The sequence below is a fragment of the Kogia breviceps genome, chromosome 9, assembly GCF_026419965.1.
Source record: "Kogia breviceps isolate mKogBre1 chromosome 9, mKogBre1 haplotype 1, whole genome shotgun sequence".
NCBI lineage: Eukaryota > Metazoa > Chordata > Mammalia > Artiodactyla > Physeteridae > Kogia > Kogia breviceps.
The window spans coordinates 98,401,053-98,415,951 of NC_081318.1; the positions used below are offsets into that span (position 1 = coordinate 98,401,053).

The window sequence follows — 14,899 nt, forward strand, 5'->3', positions numbered from 1 at the left end:
TACATAAAAGTTCACATGCTGTGGTCCCTCATATTCGCAACTGATATTGGCTGAGGTCTCAGCAGTGGCAGTAGTAAGTCTGCTGATCCTGGGGTTTACTGCTTGAAGTAAATATACAATAGAAAAATAAAGCAGACAGACAGACAATCAAACTGCATGACCGCACACACACAACATGTAAAATAAGTTTAAGTACTCTGAAATCGTTCCAGTAAAATGAAATTAGAACTGACTGTTGAAATTCAGGGTTCCCTCTTACTTCACTTTCATTACAGAAAGGGTTTTCATTTCTTAAACCACAGCATTAGGAAATAAATTAGTAATCAGAAATAATGAGTTCTACTGAATTAAAATGTATGAGTTCCGTGATGTGGGTCTTGAACAGTGTAAACTGTTGTCCATGAGAGACGGTCCCAGGGAACATCAGAGTCTCCATTTACTCACGTACAGCAGGAAGGGAGCTGCCAACCAATGCCGGGGGCAGAGGTCGCAGAACATGGGAGGCTGCAAGGTAAAACCCCATACTAGTGGCTGCTTTTCCACGCTATTTATCATCTCAGTGCAGGTCTTTAAGGAATTTGTGTTGGGTGAGAAAAAGATGCTCCTTAGAATACCAGCTTCTGACTTATTTTGAGTCACACATTTCTTTAAGAATCTGCCTCTAGGGAGTTCAGGGACCCCAGGTAAGGAGCACCTACTCTGGAGAAGAAGGTTGGATAGTTACGGCACACTGGAAGAGAAGCTGCAAAAAAATAAAACAAAATAAAAATGCCCGATACTCTTTATCAGAAGTGAAGAACCAAGAAATAAAAGGAAGAAGAACTATTTCACTTGACACACCCCAGAGAGCAAGACGATCTTACCTGCCGAGTGTTCGTTATATATCATGTTCTGAAAAATCATAGTGCAATCTAAACGGCTGCCTGAAACACCAAATTATGGAGCCTGCGCGATGCTACATGCTTTTCCCCTAGTTAAGATGACATCTACAGTCATTAAAAGATGTTATTTGGCTACCTAAGCCTGACAATTCCATCAGCCTTTCCTCAATAGCCTAAAGTAAAAATGACATATTTACAGCTATGTTAACTTGGATAGTTAAACAATGATAAGATCAATTATTATCCCTGGGAAAACATCCTAGGATAGTAAACCAGAAAGCATGAATGAGCTACTCAGGCTCTAAAATTCCCAAGTACGTTGTATGATTTAGAAGCTAAAGCCCTCACTGCAACAAATTCGATGAAATAGCCTTTCTTGGGATCAAAAAGAGAAGTATATTAAAGAAATTCAATAATGCAATTTGACCTCTGTGATCTAATGCACCATCACATATATACTGTGTGCCCCTCTGTGCTAAGGGTGGGAAACAGCAGAAAACAAAACTGATTATGGAATTATATATAGTCTTTCTGAGGACCTAATTGACTTCAGTTGCCTGAGGTTCTCCTCTTAAAGGAATAATGATAGGAATATAATCAATCAACAGAGACATATTTACAACAGTACTAATGAACATGTGTGTAAAACATCAGTGCAAAGAATCCAGGCAAAACATTACTTTTCTTTAGAAATTTTTCAAATCGTGAAACTGAGGAATTTAGTCTTGAGGTAATTATGCAAGATGTTCAAGGCAGAACCATACCTTCCAACAGAAGAGCAATCAGCTTATTTTTAAAGACACCCAGAGAAGACAGTGCAACTTCCTAAGGTTACGTGGTTTGGCCCCTTTTATCATGGAGAATTCAAACCCTCCTTGCTTTTAATACCCACGCATGCACTTACTGAACTAACATTCACTGAGCACCTATGATATGCCAGGCAATGTTTCCTTGGATGTGCTGGTGTCATTTCTCCTCTAGGCTTTCTTAAATCTGTATCTAATCTCTCTTCCTACTCTAAGTCTTCCTTTGTACAGCCCACCAGCGTGGTTACCTGTGTATTAGCTTCCAAAACTACATCTCTGATCCTGTCACTTCCCTGTTTCAAATGTGGATGGCTTACCTCTGCCCATAGGTGGACCTCTGGGTATAACCCGAACATCCTGTGGATTTTTAAACCCCATGCCTTGGCTTATTCCCTCTCCTAAGAATTTATACACCCCACCCCCCTGATTCATCTGCCAAAATTCTATCCGTCCTTCAAGTTCAATATTACTTTCTTTGGGAAGCTTTTCCTGATCCTGTGTAGCAAAATAAATGGCTCATTCCTCTAAGCTCAGGTAACATTTTGCTCAAATTCCATCTCTTTTCACTCTTTTTTTATGTGTTGTCTTACCTGCCAGATTGTAAGCACATCAAAGGCAGAGTCTGCCTTACTGTCTTAACACACAGTGCCTTAAAAAAGGCTGATGCTTTTTATGGGCCAGAGAGACATGAGCTGTTGACTGACTGAACCTTCTATATAGTTGGAGATTTTTGTTTTGTTTGTTTGGTTTGGTTTGGTTCAGGCCAAATAAGGTTGTGAACTTTAAACTTGACTTTTACTCACTGGCCTGTTTCTTGACCTAAGTGGTAGCTGTGCAGTGGGCTCTGGTATAATGATGTAGTGAGAGTCTGACCACGGAGAGGATTCGTCACCAGCGCCCCAGTGCCCTCCCTGCTCTGTCCTGTTTGGCCACAGTCGGCTGCTAATTAGGTCAAGAGCCAGGTTCAGTTCCTGACTTTCCAGTTAGTTTCTCCCTATTCCTGTGCCCCAACTCGTCACCTCACAAAAGTGTCCTGATGACTGGTCCCAAGGTGAGAAAGCAGATAATAATCCACAGATAAAGCAGTGTCCATCCATCAGCAATACTGGGGCCGTAAGTCAAATCCATTATCTGCGTGTTTTCAGTTCATTTCTCTAGATGCCTTCACAGGTCTATTTCCTAGAACCCCAGACCCTGAAGTTATTTAAAGGGACAAAGAAATGGAACAAAAGCTGCCAAACATCTACAGTCTCTTACACCGATATTGAGAGTTTTGACCAAACAAAGACACAGACCACAATAAGTGACTCCTGGAGATTTCGAGTACCTATTTCCATGCTCAAACTGAGGATAACAGTAAGGAAAAGGGTTAGCCTGGCATAAATACAGCTAACTGAACTCTCCTGGCTTCTACTTCATGGTTTAGATCATCATTTTGTAATTGTCTACAAAATGTCTACAATGTAATTGTATATTTGGAAGCTTGGGTTTCATTCACATCTCTTAAAATCTGTAAGAAAATTTTAAAATGTAAACTCCGAGCCATCTCTTTTCCTCTTCTTCAGAAGTGAATGAAAATCCCTAGAGGTTGATGCTTCTATAGCCAAGGATATCACACCTGTTTTCTCTCAATGGTTCATCTCTTACTTACTCTCTTTCATGGTGCTTCCAATTAAAATATAAAAGATTTTTTAAAATTTAAAAACATATATAAAAGATATATTAAAAATACTAAAATTGGGAAGGATGGTGGAGACCTTTTATTTTTCTTGTCTCCCAGAGAGTCCCTAAACTCTACACAAAGAAGGAAAACAGAGAAGAGGAGAGAATTCATTCCTAGGTTGAAAAAAGAAATATTTTTAAGGAAGGGAAACCCAGGGAAACAAATTATTCTCAAGCAGTTTAAAGTCTCATTATGGTAAAATATTATCATTTTATGCAAGCAATGTTTACTTACTGATGCACTATTAAATGAAACAATATAGAAAAGAAGGTTAGATTTAGCTTTAAAAAAAAAAAATTTAAACCCATTTCTCTTTATATCTGAGTTCCACCAGATCTCAACACTGGGGGCCTTAGGAACCTTCGGAGAGTCTCTTTTTGCTTGTCTCTATAATCAGAAGTAATTCACAATTCAATTTAGTAACATCAAATGGTAAAACCTCAACTATATTAACTGACATTTCTTTTAGTTAGTCTGAATTCATTAAAATCAGCGGGTGATATTTTTTTCCAGTGGCGTGCACGTCCTCTTCCAATATGACAAGGCAACGGAAAACACAAACTGCCCTGCTGCACCTCAATTAATTGGCTACCGCCTCTAGGCTGAGCCCCAGTGACATGGCCACTGCACAGGGAAAGAGGCCAGGCTTTCTCTGGAATGCTTCCACGAAAGGGTCTAAGGGGAACCCAGCAGTCAATTACTGTAAAACCACCACGGATTTTAATGGATATCTAATCACCCCCAGAAAGAAGCACACTTATAAAAGAGAGGTTCCCATCCTTCCACGATCTAGCGAACATTTTTAATGTTTATAACTTTGTTCTTTCAAGGGTAAAAACACCTATAAAACATTATTAAGATGATTGAAAATGGTTACAGTTCTTATTCAAGCGTTCCCAAATCTACCTGATCTACATTTAAAAATTTACCAAGGCTCTGAATATAAGATTTGTAAGAAAAGAGAAGATACGATCAGGTCTAAGCTCCCAAGATTGGAACAACTTAGGGCAAAGCACTTATTTCTTTTGGTCGACTTTTTCTTCATTCCAATTTGTACTCCTTCAGTCTGTCGAAGCCCAAGAAAATCCCTGGCCAGGGGTGCTCGATATGAGAACAGTGCCATGTGAGGCAGGGCGGCCTCCACTGCTCCCTAAAGAGCTGACAAATCAACCAATAGCCAAGAGTCAAGGACTGGGGGATCTTTGGGTGGAAGAAATACTACAATTCATTCCAGCACCATTCTCCCAACCAATCTTCCTCATCCAGAGAGCTGTGAGCAATAAAGGAGAACAAAAGTAATTCACTGTGACTTGCTGGCTCTTCCGCCGGAGGAGACTTAAGCAGTCTGGCGGAGACAGAAATGGAATAACACAGCTGAGCACGGCATGCGGGCTGCCTGAACGCTTGGTCAGAGGGGGTCCCACTGGGGAGGCTTTCAGTCCCAGGGCAGTGGGGGTACAGGCTAAGCTGAAATTCCAGGGGGACAGTGTAGTGTGCTGCCAGCAACGTGTGCACCGTGTCTAGGAGGAGTGCAGGTAAATCAGATTGGAACAGGAAGCGCGGTCGGTCTGATTTCTGACTGGCTGTTTTTATCACAGGACTAAGATTTCTGAACCCTGCATAGACGGCACGGCCATCATGAGGGTCTGTGGCAAAGGTACAGTTTGGGTCCTGTCTGGTCTAGCCACGGTCATAGCATTAAAAGCCAAGATTAGGATGTGGACCTGGGATAAGTCTTGAGAAAAGGTGAATTCAATGGGTGGCTTTCTCCTTGTAAAAAAGACTAGACATGAATTTTAAAGTCAAGATCTTGCAGGATCTTATCTTCCTTTTGGTGCTTCAAAGCTTATTTTAAATATTTTCTCTTTGCACCCATGCTGCACTTCCCCATGGTTAACATGGCAAATTTCACACATGTAGAAAGTCATGCAGTTGAATGATTTTACCTTTGCCTGCACCTACATCAGGTGGGAGAATACCAGCTTTCATGAAGGGAAACAGAAATAGGACACTATATAGTTAGCATGTAAAGCTACATAAAAACACTTCTTAAAACGCTAAAGCATGCAAGAAGAAGGGAGTCTCCTACATCAGGTACAGGGGACAAAGGTACGTTTTTGTTCCCAAACTTACCAGTAATCAAATCCCCACATTACTTAAAGTGCTTTATTCATACTTGCTTATTATGTAAGAAGGCTTAGGAGATTTCAAACCAATTTTGGGGTAAAAATGTCAATTTCTTATGCTATGGAAGATAATCAAATAAATTCTACAATTTAGAGCCATGCAAAATCTTTTACAATGCTTTTGATCATTTTCATTGAATGTCAAGCTTTTCAAAATCATTTTTAAAAGTATTAAAGGAAGTGTTCATTCTTTTTCTAAATACTTCAATGGGGCTCTTTTGCTTTCTGTACCAGATGGCATAGCAAACTATGAAGTCCCATGCTCAAACACAAAGTAAATGCATTATTTAATAACTGGTTTTGATTTCCTTGCTGGAAAACCTAAATCAGTATGTAGACTAGCAAATTATTTTATGGTGAATCAAGATCAGAACCACAGTTACATATATGTATTTGCGTATAGGTATGCGTGTCTGTGTGTATTACACATGTGTATATATATGTAAAGTTGTAGATAGGAAAAAACATTGCCGTGAACTTTGAATTTAAGTGTGGCAAAACACTGTAATTTCCCACTCTCACCTCGGTATTTTAATGTAAGTTTAAAAGTTTCATAGGGACTTAAAAAATAAACATCAAATCATTATTCCAGTCTGAATTAAATAGCTGCTTATATATATATATATATATGTATATATATACCAGAATGAGAGGTTACAAAGAGGTGTTTGTATTAATTGGGTAACGTGGATACTTGCATGGTCAGAAGGAAAGAAGGGGCACAAACGTAAAGATTTTTGTCTCGCGATACTTCTAGCTATCTGGATTCCACACGTGCCCTCTTACCTTCACCCACGGTCGTTATCGCTTCCTCTGTTATTTCACTTCCTGATCCCGCAGCTGTTTGTGCATAGAAATAAAATTTATACCGAGTGCTGAAATTTAAATTTTTTAAAGTCCAGCGGGTCTTGTTGGCAGGAATTTTCAAATCTACCAGAGGGCCTAATTCATGGGTGCTGTTAACTGTCAATAAGAATATAAACAAAGTAAAGTAATCAAGTAAGTGAACAAACCAAACGAAAACAAACACACTGACACAGAGAAGAGGACAATGGTCACCAGAAGGGAAGGGCAATGGGGGGAGGTTGAAATGGGTAAAGGGGTCAACCGGATGGAGACTAAACTTTTAGTGGTAGGCACACAGGAGCGTATATGGAAGTCAAAACACAGTGTTGTAAGCATGAAACTTACATAATTTTATAAACCAATGTTACCTCCATTAAAAAAAAAAAGAACAACGTGCATTCCCCATGAATTGCTGTAGGAATACTATCGTAAATAAATGTGTCAACCAAAAATGTTAAACCTGGAATACACTGACTTTTGTCATCTTACTCACTCTTTGTCCCACATAATTGATAACCTTACACAGTCCTATAATTGGGAGACTGGGATGGACATACACACACTACTATATATAAAATAGGTAACTAATAAGGACCTACTGTACAGCACAGGGAACTCTACTCAACCCTCTGTAATGACCTATATGGGAAAAGAATCTAAAAAGAGAGTGGATATATGTATATGTACAACTGCTACACTTTGCTGTACACCTGAAACTAACACAACATGATAAATCAACTACACTCCGATAAAAATTTTAAAAAAAGATAATCTCGAGGTTCACACTGCAATTCTAATACAAATGCATATATTAATATATGTATGTATATATGTAAATATATATATACATAGATATTTAATTTTGTTTTTGCATACCTTTTAAAAATAAAAAATAAACTATGGGATAAACCATAAAAAAAAATCCTATAATACAGTGTAACAAGGGGAAATACATTTTCCATGGGCTTCTAAGCTGGGAGAATTTTCTGGTTGAATCGCAATAGCATCTCTCATGTCTTTGTTTTTGCAGGTGGAGTCATGGGCTGTTAAATAACCCCAAATCTCATCTTCAGAGGCCTTGCGCCAAAGGAACCCCTCTTCTTACCATTTGCTGGTTATACAATACGTGACACCTACATACATGATGACAGCACGCACGTAAACCCCATGCTCAAGGTCTGTATTATTCTACACGTCATTTAATTCTCAAAAGCACATGTCATTTTTCTTTAAAAAGTATGATTTGAAGTTCCTTCTAGAATAACACTTGAAGGTATATGTATATATTCTACATCTGTAAAGAAATACCCCGTTTGTATTTTAAGATAACAGTCTTTTTCCTTCGTAAACCATATTTCCCTGTTTCCTTCTCCCCATAACTTACTTGGCTGATATTTTAAGGTGTACTCTGTCAAAATGCCATTCGGGTGGCTTGGTGGCTCCCATTCCAAAGTGAGAGAATCTAGCGTTGGATTAACAATCTTCAGAGAGGATGGAGCGCTGGGGACTTCAAATGAGACACAGAGTCAACACAAAGGTTTCGGAATGTTCCAAACTGTATTAAAGTGACATATTTCACCAGGTCCACACAACTCATCAAGATTTTTTTTTTTTTTTGGCTGCACCAGACGGCATGCGGGATCTTAGATCCCTGACCTGGGTTCGAACCCATGCCCCCTGCAGAAGTATGGAGCCCTAACCACTGGACTGCCAGGGAATTCCCCAAGATTTTTAAATTTTTATTTATTTATTTATTTATTTTATTTTATTTTATTTATTTTTTTTGCGGTACGCAGGCCTCTCACTGCTGTGGCCTCTCCCGTTGCGGAGCACAGGCTCCCGACGCGCAGGCTCAGCGGCCATGGCTCACGGGCCCAGCCGCTCCGCGGCACGTGGGATCTTCCCGGACCGGGGCACGAACCCGTGTGCCCTGCATCGGCAGGCGGACTCTCAACCACTGCGCCACCAGGGAAGCCCATCCCCAAGATTTTTGTCTTCTGTAACTCATTTTTGTTTCTCATACAGCTGAAAATACGTTAATAGAAACCTGTTTTGCTTTTCCTCTCACCATTTCCATTTAGATTCATGAAAACCATCCTCTCCAAATACATAAGGGCTTTGCCTTTATATGGACCCAAACCAATGGTTTTAAAAGAAACGGTACTTGTTTGTTTCGTGAATGGGGTCTTAATAAAAGCGAACTAGTGACTGAGCAGAACTATTCTAACCAGACCGTTGAGTAGAAGCAGCTGTGCTCTTTCTGGGCTATTAAGGACTGTTTTCTCCAACAAATCAGGTGTCTCCAAACAGTCAGAACACCCTGCCTGCCAGGCTCTGGGCCTGAGCCAGCCCCCCGCAAGTGCAGAGGAGCTCTTATCTGGAGAGCTGAGAGACGCCCGGCAGCTCGCAGTGATGGACAAAAGCCCGGGTGCTGGCACACCCCTGGCTCTGGGGAAGGAGTGCAGGGTGTCAGGTTCTCCGTGGCAGAGGCTGGCCAATTACCAGCAGAAACATGCCTGGTCTTTTATTCACTTCTTCAGAGCATGATGCATGATGGCAGCCCTCCCTCACGATCGTGACCTTCTCTACCCGACCTACCATGTTCCCTAAACCCTCCTGTCCCTCTAGCCAGAAACCAGGCAGTCAAGCTGAATTGCCCCCTCTGCCTCATTGCCACCATCTCCTGGGACACTAAATCCTACCGCATCCACCCTGCTAACCTCAGCTGTATCCGTTCCCTCCTCGCCTCTCTGCCACTGCCCCCCTTCAGACCCCCGGTGCCCTTTGCCTAGAACAGTCCTGGTGCATAGTTCTAAGATTCCCCAAATCACCCCTTTGAGAGTCTGATGACAGCCACAAACTCTCCCCAGAAAAATATACGCACCTTGTATATAATATTAGGGGTTCATGGAGCTCCTTAAACCCATTCATTGACACCTGAAGGGACTACCGTCCTCAGGTTAAGAGCTTCTGGCTTGAGGGGTAATATCCATAGCATTTAAGACCATCCATCGTTTTGGTCCTCCCTAGCTGACCTTCCTCCCTTTTCTCACTGTTCTCGGCTGCCTGACCTACCGTTCCGTGAAGGAGCCATGCTGTTTCCTTCCTTTGTGTCTTTGGACAGACTACTCTTCTCTTGTCTGTTCTTTAATCCCCTGGTTCTCTTTTCTATGGCACCTTCCCCTGAGCCATCTCAAGGGCCAGTGTAGGGTCTCACTAGCGAAAGCCTCTAGTGGAAGGAGCCCTAAACCTCCAAGGAGCAACGAGGCTGAGGACAAGCCATTGTAATGAGATGGGAGGTGGACACAGATGATTCTCAGAGGCTGTTGGGTAGCTGCCAACACCATGAGCCCTTCAACCAGGAGCCAGGACAGGGTTTGTCTGTGAACTGCTTTTAACCACACCTGGGTATATATCTGGAAAAAACAAAAACACTAATTCAAAAAGATACATGCACCCCAACGTTCACAGTAGCATTATTTATAATAGCCCAAGCATGGAAGCAACCTAAGTGTCCATCCACAGAGGAATGTATAAAGAAGATGTGGTACATATCTACAATGGAATACTACTCAGGCATAAAAGACTGTACACCTGTAACTTACATAATATTGTATGGCAACTATACTACAATAAAAAAAAGAATTGTCCTCTAAAATAAAATTGTAACCAAAATGTTTATTTTTTAAAAAAAGACCTAAGCAATCCACAGAAGCTATCTGGATCATTTTCAATACTGGCTTGAGGCAAAATTCAAGATAAGCAAAGGCCATGCTATTGCCTTTCTTACTACATGGCCCTCTCTCCTCATCCACCAGGCTCCCAGGTGGCTGTGTCCTGACTCCTCTGGCCCCCACTCCTACATCAGTTGTGTTTGGTTCTCCTTTCCTCCGCCCCTTGCCAAGGCCCGTACTTGCAATGACCCTTCCCTTCCCTTCCCAACACATTGTCAAGATGGCCAGCCTTCTAACTCAGTTCCATGTTAGCACGAACTGCAAAGGTGCACTGAGAAAGAAGTAAACTACAACCTATAGGATTCTCTTCCTTTCTAGATATTTTTCTTAGGTGATCACATCTAGTTCTCATGCTTTCTGGCTAAGGTAACTGAGGTTTAGAGAAATTGTATAACTTGCTTCAGGTCAGAAAGTTAATGACCCAGGTCAGCATCAAATTAGCAAGGTTCTACAACCTAAGTGTCCATCAACAGATGAATGGATAAAAAAGCTGTGGTATACACACACACACACACACACACACACACACACACACACACACACACACACACAATGGAATACTACTCAGCCATAAAAAAGAATGGAATTTTGCCATTTGCAGCAACATGGATGGACTTGGAGGGTATTATGCTAAGTAAAATAAGCCAGACAGTGAAAGATAAATACTGTATGATAGCACTTATATGTGGAATCTAAAAAATACAATAACATAGTGAATACAACATAAAAGAAGCAGACTCACAGATACAGAGAATGAACTAGTAGTTACCAATGGGAGGGAGGGGGAATACAGGAGTGAGGGAGTGGGAGGTACAGACTATTAGGGGTAAGACAGGCTCAGGGATGTATTTTACTACATGGAGAGTATAACCAATAGTTTGTAATAACTGTAAATGGAAAGTAACACTTAAAAATTGTATAAAAATAGGAAATTCCCTGGTGGTCCAATGGTTACGACTTGGTGTTTTCACTGTCAGGGCCCAGGTTCAATCCCTGGTAGGGGAACTAAGATTCTGCAAGCCATGCAGCTTGGCCAAAAAAAAAGTATAAAATTTTTTAAAAAATGAGCAAGGTTTTTGACTGTGTGATTAACTGTGGAGAAAAATTTTAAGTCAAGAGAAAGGGGGTTTCAGGGAAGCCTCTGAAGCCTCCCCCACAGCCTCAGGCCATAGATGAGCTGACACTCTGTCAGCTCTGTGTGTGCCATGTTCATCTGTGGGAAAATCACATTTGGCTTCCAGAATATACTTTCTTTGGGGGCCCATAGGTCACGCAAAGTCTCTCAGGATGCACCACACGCTGCTAGGATCTCAGTGACACATCCACCCTACCTCCTTCCGGGGTACTGAAGACCCTGTCGGGGCTGGCTGGGCCCTCCCCTTTCCCATTGACCACGCGGACATTCAGTGTGTAGTGGCTAAAGGGCTCCAGCCCGGGCAACATGCCATGAGTCTTGCTGCCCTGGAAAGTGAGGATCTTTTTCTCAATATGGCGTCTGTTTCTTGCTGATGAACTCTGTGCCTTCCAGTAGTAAATCTGAAACAGCAAGAGTAAAAGTCAGAGGCGGACAAGGGAGCCAACAGAATCCTCAAGCTCACAAAATTAAAGCTTTAGTATTATTTTTTTTTTCCAGAAAGTTCCCTTGGTACATTTTAGACTAGTGGAACAACTGACAGATATCAATTCTGAGGCAAGAGAGTAGGAGGCACAGGTAAAGAGGGAAATTAAGAAATTGTGATGAAGCTCGGTTATGCTATGTTGTTGGAGAAACCTAAGTGAAATAAACCAGAGAAATGAAACAGCATGAGACTCACAGAGAAGGATTTAAGTGTCCTTTACTTGTATAAAATATTCTAATGGTAAAAATTACTGACCAATATTTACATACTTTTCCAGAGTTAATACAACTTCATGTACAATATATCACTTAGTTTAATACTAAAAACCACAGTGAAGCTTTTATTATTACTATTCCTACAGTACAGAAGAGCCCCTGGGCTGTCAAGAGGTAAGAAGACCCTCCACTTCAAGTCTAGGGCTTCCTCACTATGTGAAACTGCATCACTTAATTAAAAATACTTATTTTTTGGTATGAAATTGTAGACTCAGATTTTGAAGAGATAAAGTGTTGATTAACTTTGGATAGAAATCCAGAACTGTTGTTTACCAAGGCCTCTTAAAGTCATCTTCGGAGTTTAAAGGCACTTTCAAGAGAAATCAACATATATACAGAATCTGGCAATCTTAGAGGAAGAAAAACCAAAAACCCCAAGTTGAACATGATGCAGTGCAAAAACCGACCTCTAGAGGTCAGGGTTTGACCAATCAAAGCCTTGACTTCCTTGGTAGGTGTGAAAGTTCTCTGACCACCTCTCAATCAAAACTATGAAACCGTCTTTCTGTGCTTCCCAAGAACACAGATAACTGATGTTTATCAGAATGACTGAGTTGGAACTCTATGATCTTGAACTATAAGCTGAACTATTTAAATCAAAAGTCTACATTGTTTTCTGGATAGTTTTGTTTGTTCAACACATAGTTTTGTTCGTTTAAAACCACAGTCAGTGCGGTTTTAAAGCTAGGTGCATTTCATTACATTCTAGTTTTTTGAACATTAGTTTTCCCCATTTCGTGCATGCGGTAACTGTTAGCTGGCAGAATGTAGACTATCTGTGGGAAAAATGGAGAAAGAATTTTTTTTCTCCCTTTGTTGTGTAGTGAGATTTCGATCCAGCTCTAGCTGGGATGCTTCAGAGGTAGGCTTCCTGAGGCAGTACACCTGATGAACTCTCAAGGCCTCCTCCGGCCAAGAAAAGGGCGTCTGGCATTGGCCGAGGGACTGTTTCTAACAAAAGAACATGAAAGGTCTCTTTCACTTGCCCGATAGCCCTGCAGGTGTCCTCGGATGCTTTTCAGAGGTACCGGGTCCCAGTGCACCTCGGCTAAGGTGCTGTTTACCACGTTTACGTGCACATTCCCGGGAGCCACCATTGGGACTAGGGAAAGATGAGAAAGGGGGGTAGAAGTATCAAGGTCATTTTGAATTTCATGCAAAAAATGTCACCATCTCCTAATTTTGGCTTGAAACATGACCCAGCCTGATTCTATGTATTATCAAGGATGGAGAATAGATGTTTGTGGGTTTTTTTGAGCTCTGTTCATTTGACTTTGTGAGAACAACATATCTTTTTAAAAAGTAATAACTTTTAACACACTGAACCTATTTTCTATGTAGCAGGCTGTTTAGGAGGCAGAAATGTTGAGCGAAATCACGGCTGCCTCCCATCCTCCCTCCCAGTCTCAGCACCTCTGGACATGGCCTTGACTTGCACTTTGGTAAGTCTGTTCTGCTGGGGAAAAATAGACATGAAGTAGCATCAGGCACTTACGGTCTTCTCCAGAATGTCCCAGGACCACAGCTGGCTCTGGAGCAAAGCCCGCGTCATTCAGGGCCTGAACTTTGATCAGGTACGGGACAAAGGTCGGGGTGCCCGAGACAATGTATTTGGATACATCTGCCACAACCATAGACGTCCATTCATCATCACCGTCCTTCTGGCGCCAGCTAACTTTGTACTGAAGGCCTGGCCCATTAGATTCGAAACCATTCAAGGGCTACAAGAAAAGCCAGACCATCAGAGCTTATAAAACAGATCAGCGGTGCCATCTCTTACTGGAACAGCAAATTCAATTCCCAGACTTAAAGACGGTGAGCTCTGAGCCACTGAAGTACAAGCTATGAACAATTTTCTCCAGGGACCTTTTGTCCTTTTTTTTCACCTGTGATGAGATCCAGTTTGTCTGGGATCAACGTTTCAAAGGTGGTTAATTTCTATCTTGAAGTAGTAAAAACCACATAGGCCTCTCAGATTTTGGCTCCACAGTCATGGGTGGGTGACATAAAACTTTCCAGGTATATAGTTTCCTTTATGTGCTCCTGGTTGTGTGACAGCACCTCACTGTCTATTTTACTTGGAGACTGAAATTGTGAACTACTTCTTTCTTTAAACAAAAAAAAGAGATTGGCTTGTCATTCTATCCTGTTTCTACAGGCATGTATGTATCTAAGTATATACAAACATGTATGTATCTAAGTATGGATGTACAGATCTATCTAAAATAAGTTTTAAAATCGCACAAGTAAATATATATTAATTTTCCAAGTCCAGAAAATAGAGACAGGCCAAAAAGAAAAAAGTAGAAGAAGTTGACTACTGGTACCTGTCTTCTAGATGGTTCTCTAATGATGGTGACAACACAAGCTAGCATTTATTTTATTATTATTATTATTATTATTATTTTTTTTTTGCAGTACGCGGGCCTCTCACTGCTGTGGCCTCTTCCGTTGCTGAGCACAGGCTCCGGATGCACAGGCTCAGCGGCCATGGCTCACGGGCCCAGCCGCTCCGCAGCATGTGGGATCTTCCCGGACCAGGGCACGAACCCATGTCCCCTGCATCGGCAGGCGGACTCTCAACCACTGCGCCACCAGGGAAGCCCCAAGCTAGCATTTATTGAGCACATTCTATGTGACAGGCACCGTTCTAAGTGCATTAACTCCTTTAATCTTCTGAGGTTGGTTCATTGTTATTCCCATCATACAGATACGCAGCAGAGATGTTAAAGAAATGCCTTAAAGTCACACAGTTACTAAGTGGCCAAGCTGGGATTTGTACCTTTCATTTTGGCTCCAAGGATCAAGCTTTTAACTACTACACGATTA

At 41.4% G+C, this 14,899-nt stretch overlaps 1 protein-coding gene across 23 annotated transcripts in view; it reads right to left on the bottom strand.

Moving 5' to 3' along the window:
- Nucleotides 1-14,899, bottom strand: part of NRCAM (neuronal cell adhesion molecule) — a 314,557-nt gene that overhangs the window by 25,146 nt on the left and 274,512 nt on the right. For 10 of the 23 annotated variants that reach the window (XM_067042851.1, XM_067042847.1, XM_067042860.1 and 7 more), the window contains 6 exons: nt 13,566-13,791; nt 13,057-13,172; nt 11,508-11,712; nt 7,827-7,949; nt 6,383-6,559; nt 5,357-5,392 (listed from right to left, as the gene is read on the bottom strand). In XM_067042851.1, coding sequence (XP_066898952.1) covers nt 5,357-5,392; nt 6,383-6,559; nt 7,827-7,949; nt 11,508-11,712; nt 13,057-13,172; nt 13,566-13,791 — 883 coding nt within the window. The remainder of the gene's footprint in view (nt 1-5,356; nt 5,393-6,382; nt 6,560-7,826; nt 7,950-11,507; nt 11,713-13,056; nt 13,173-13,565; nt 13,792-14,899) is intronic. The other 13 variants (XM_067042855.1, XM_067042852.1, XM_067042859.1 and 10 more) reach the window with 3 other exon arrangements.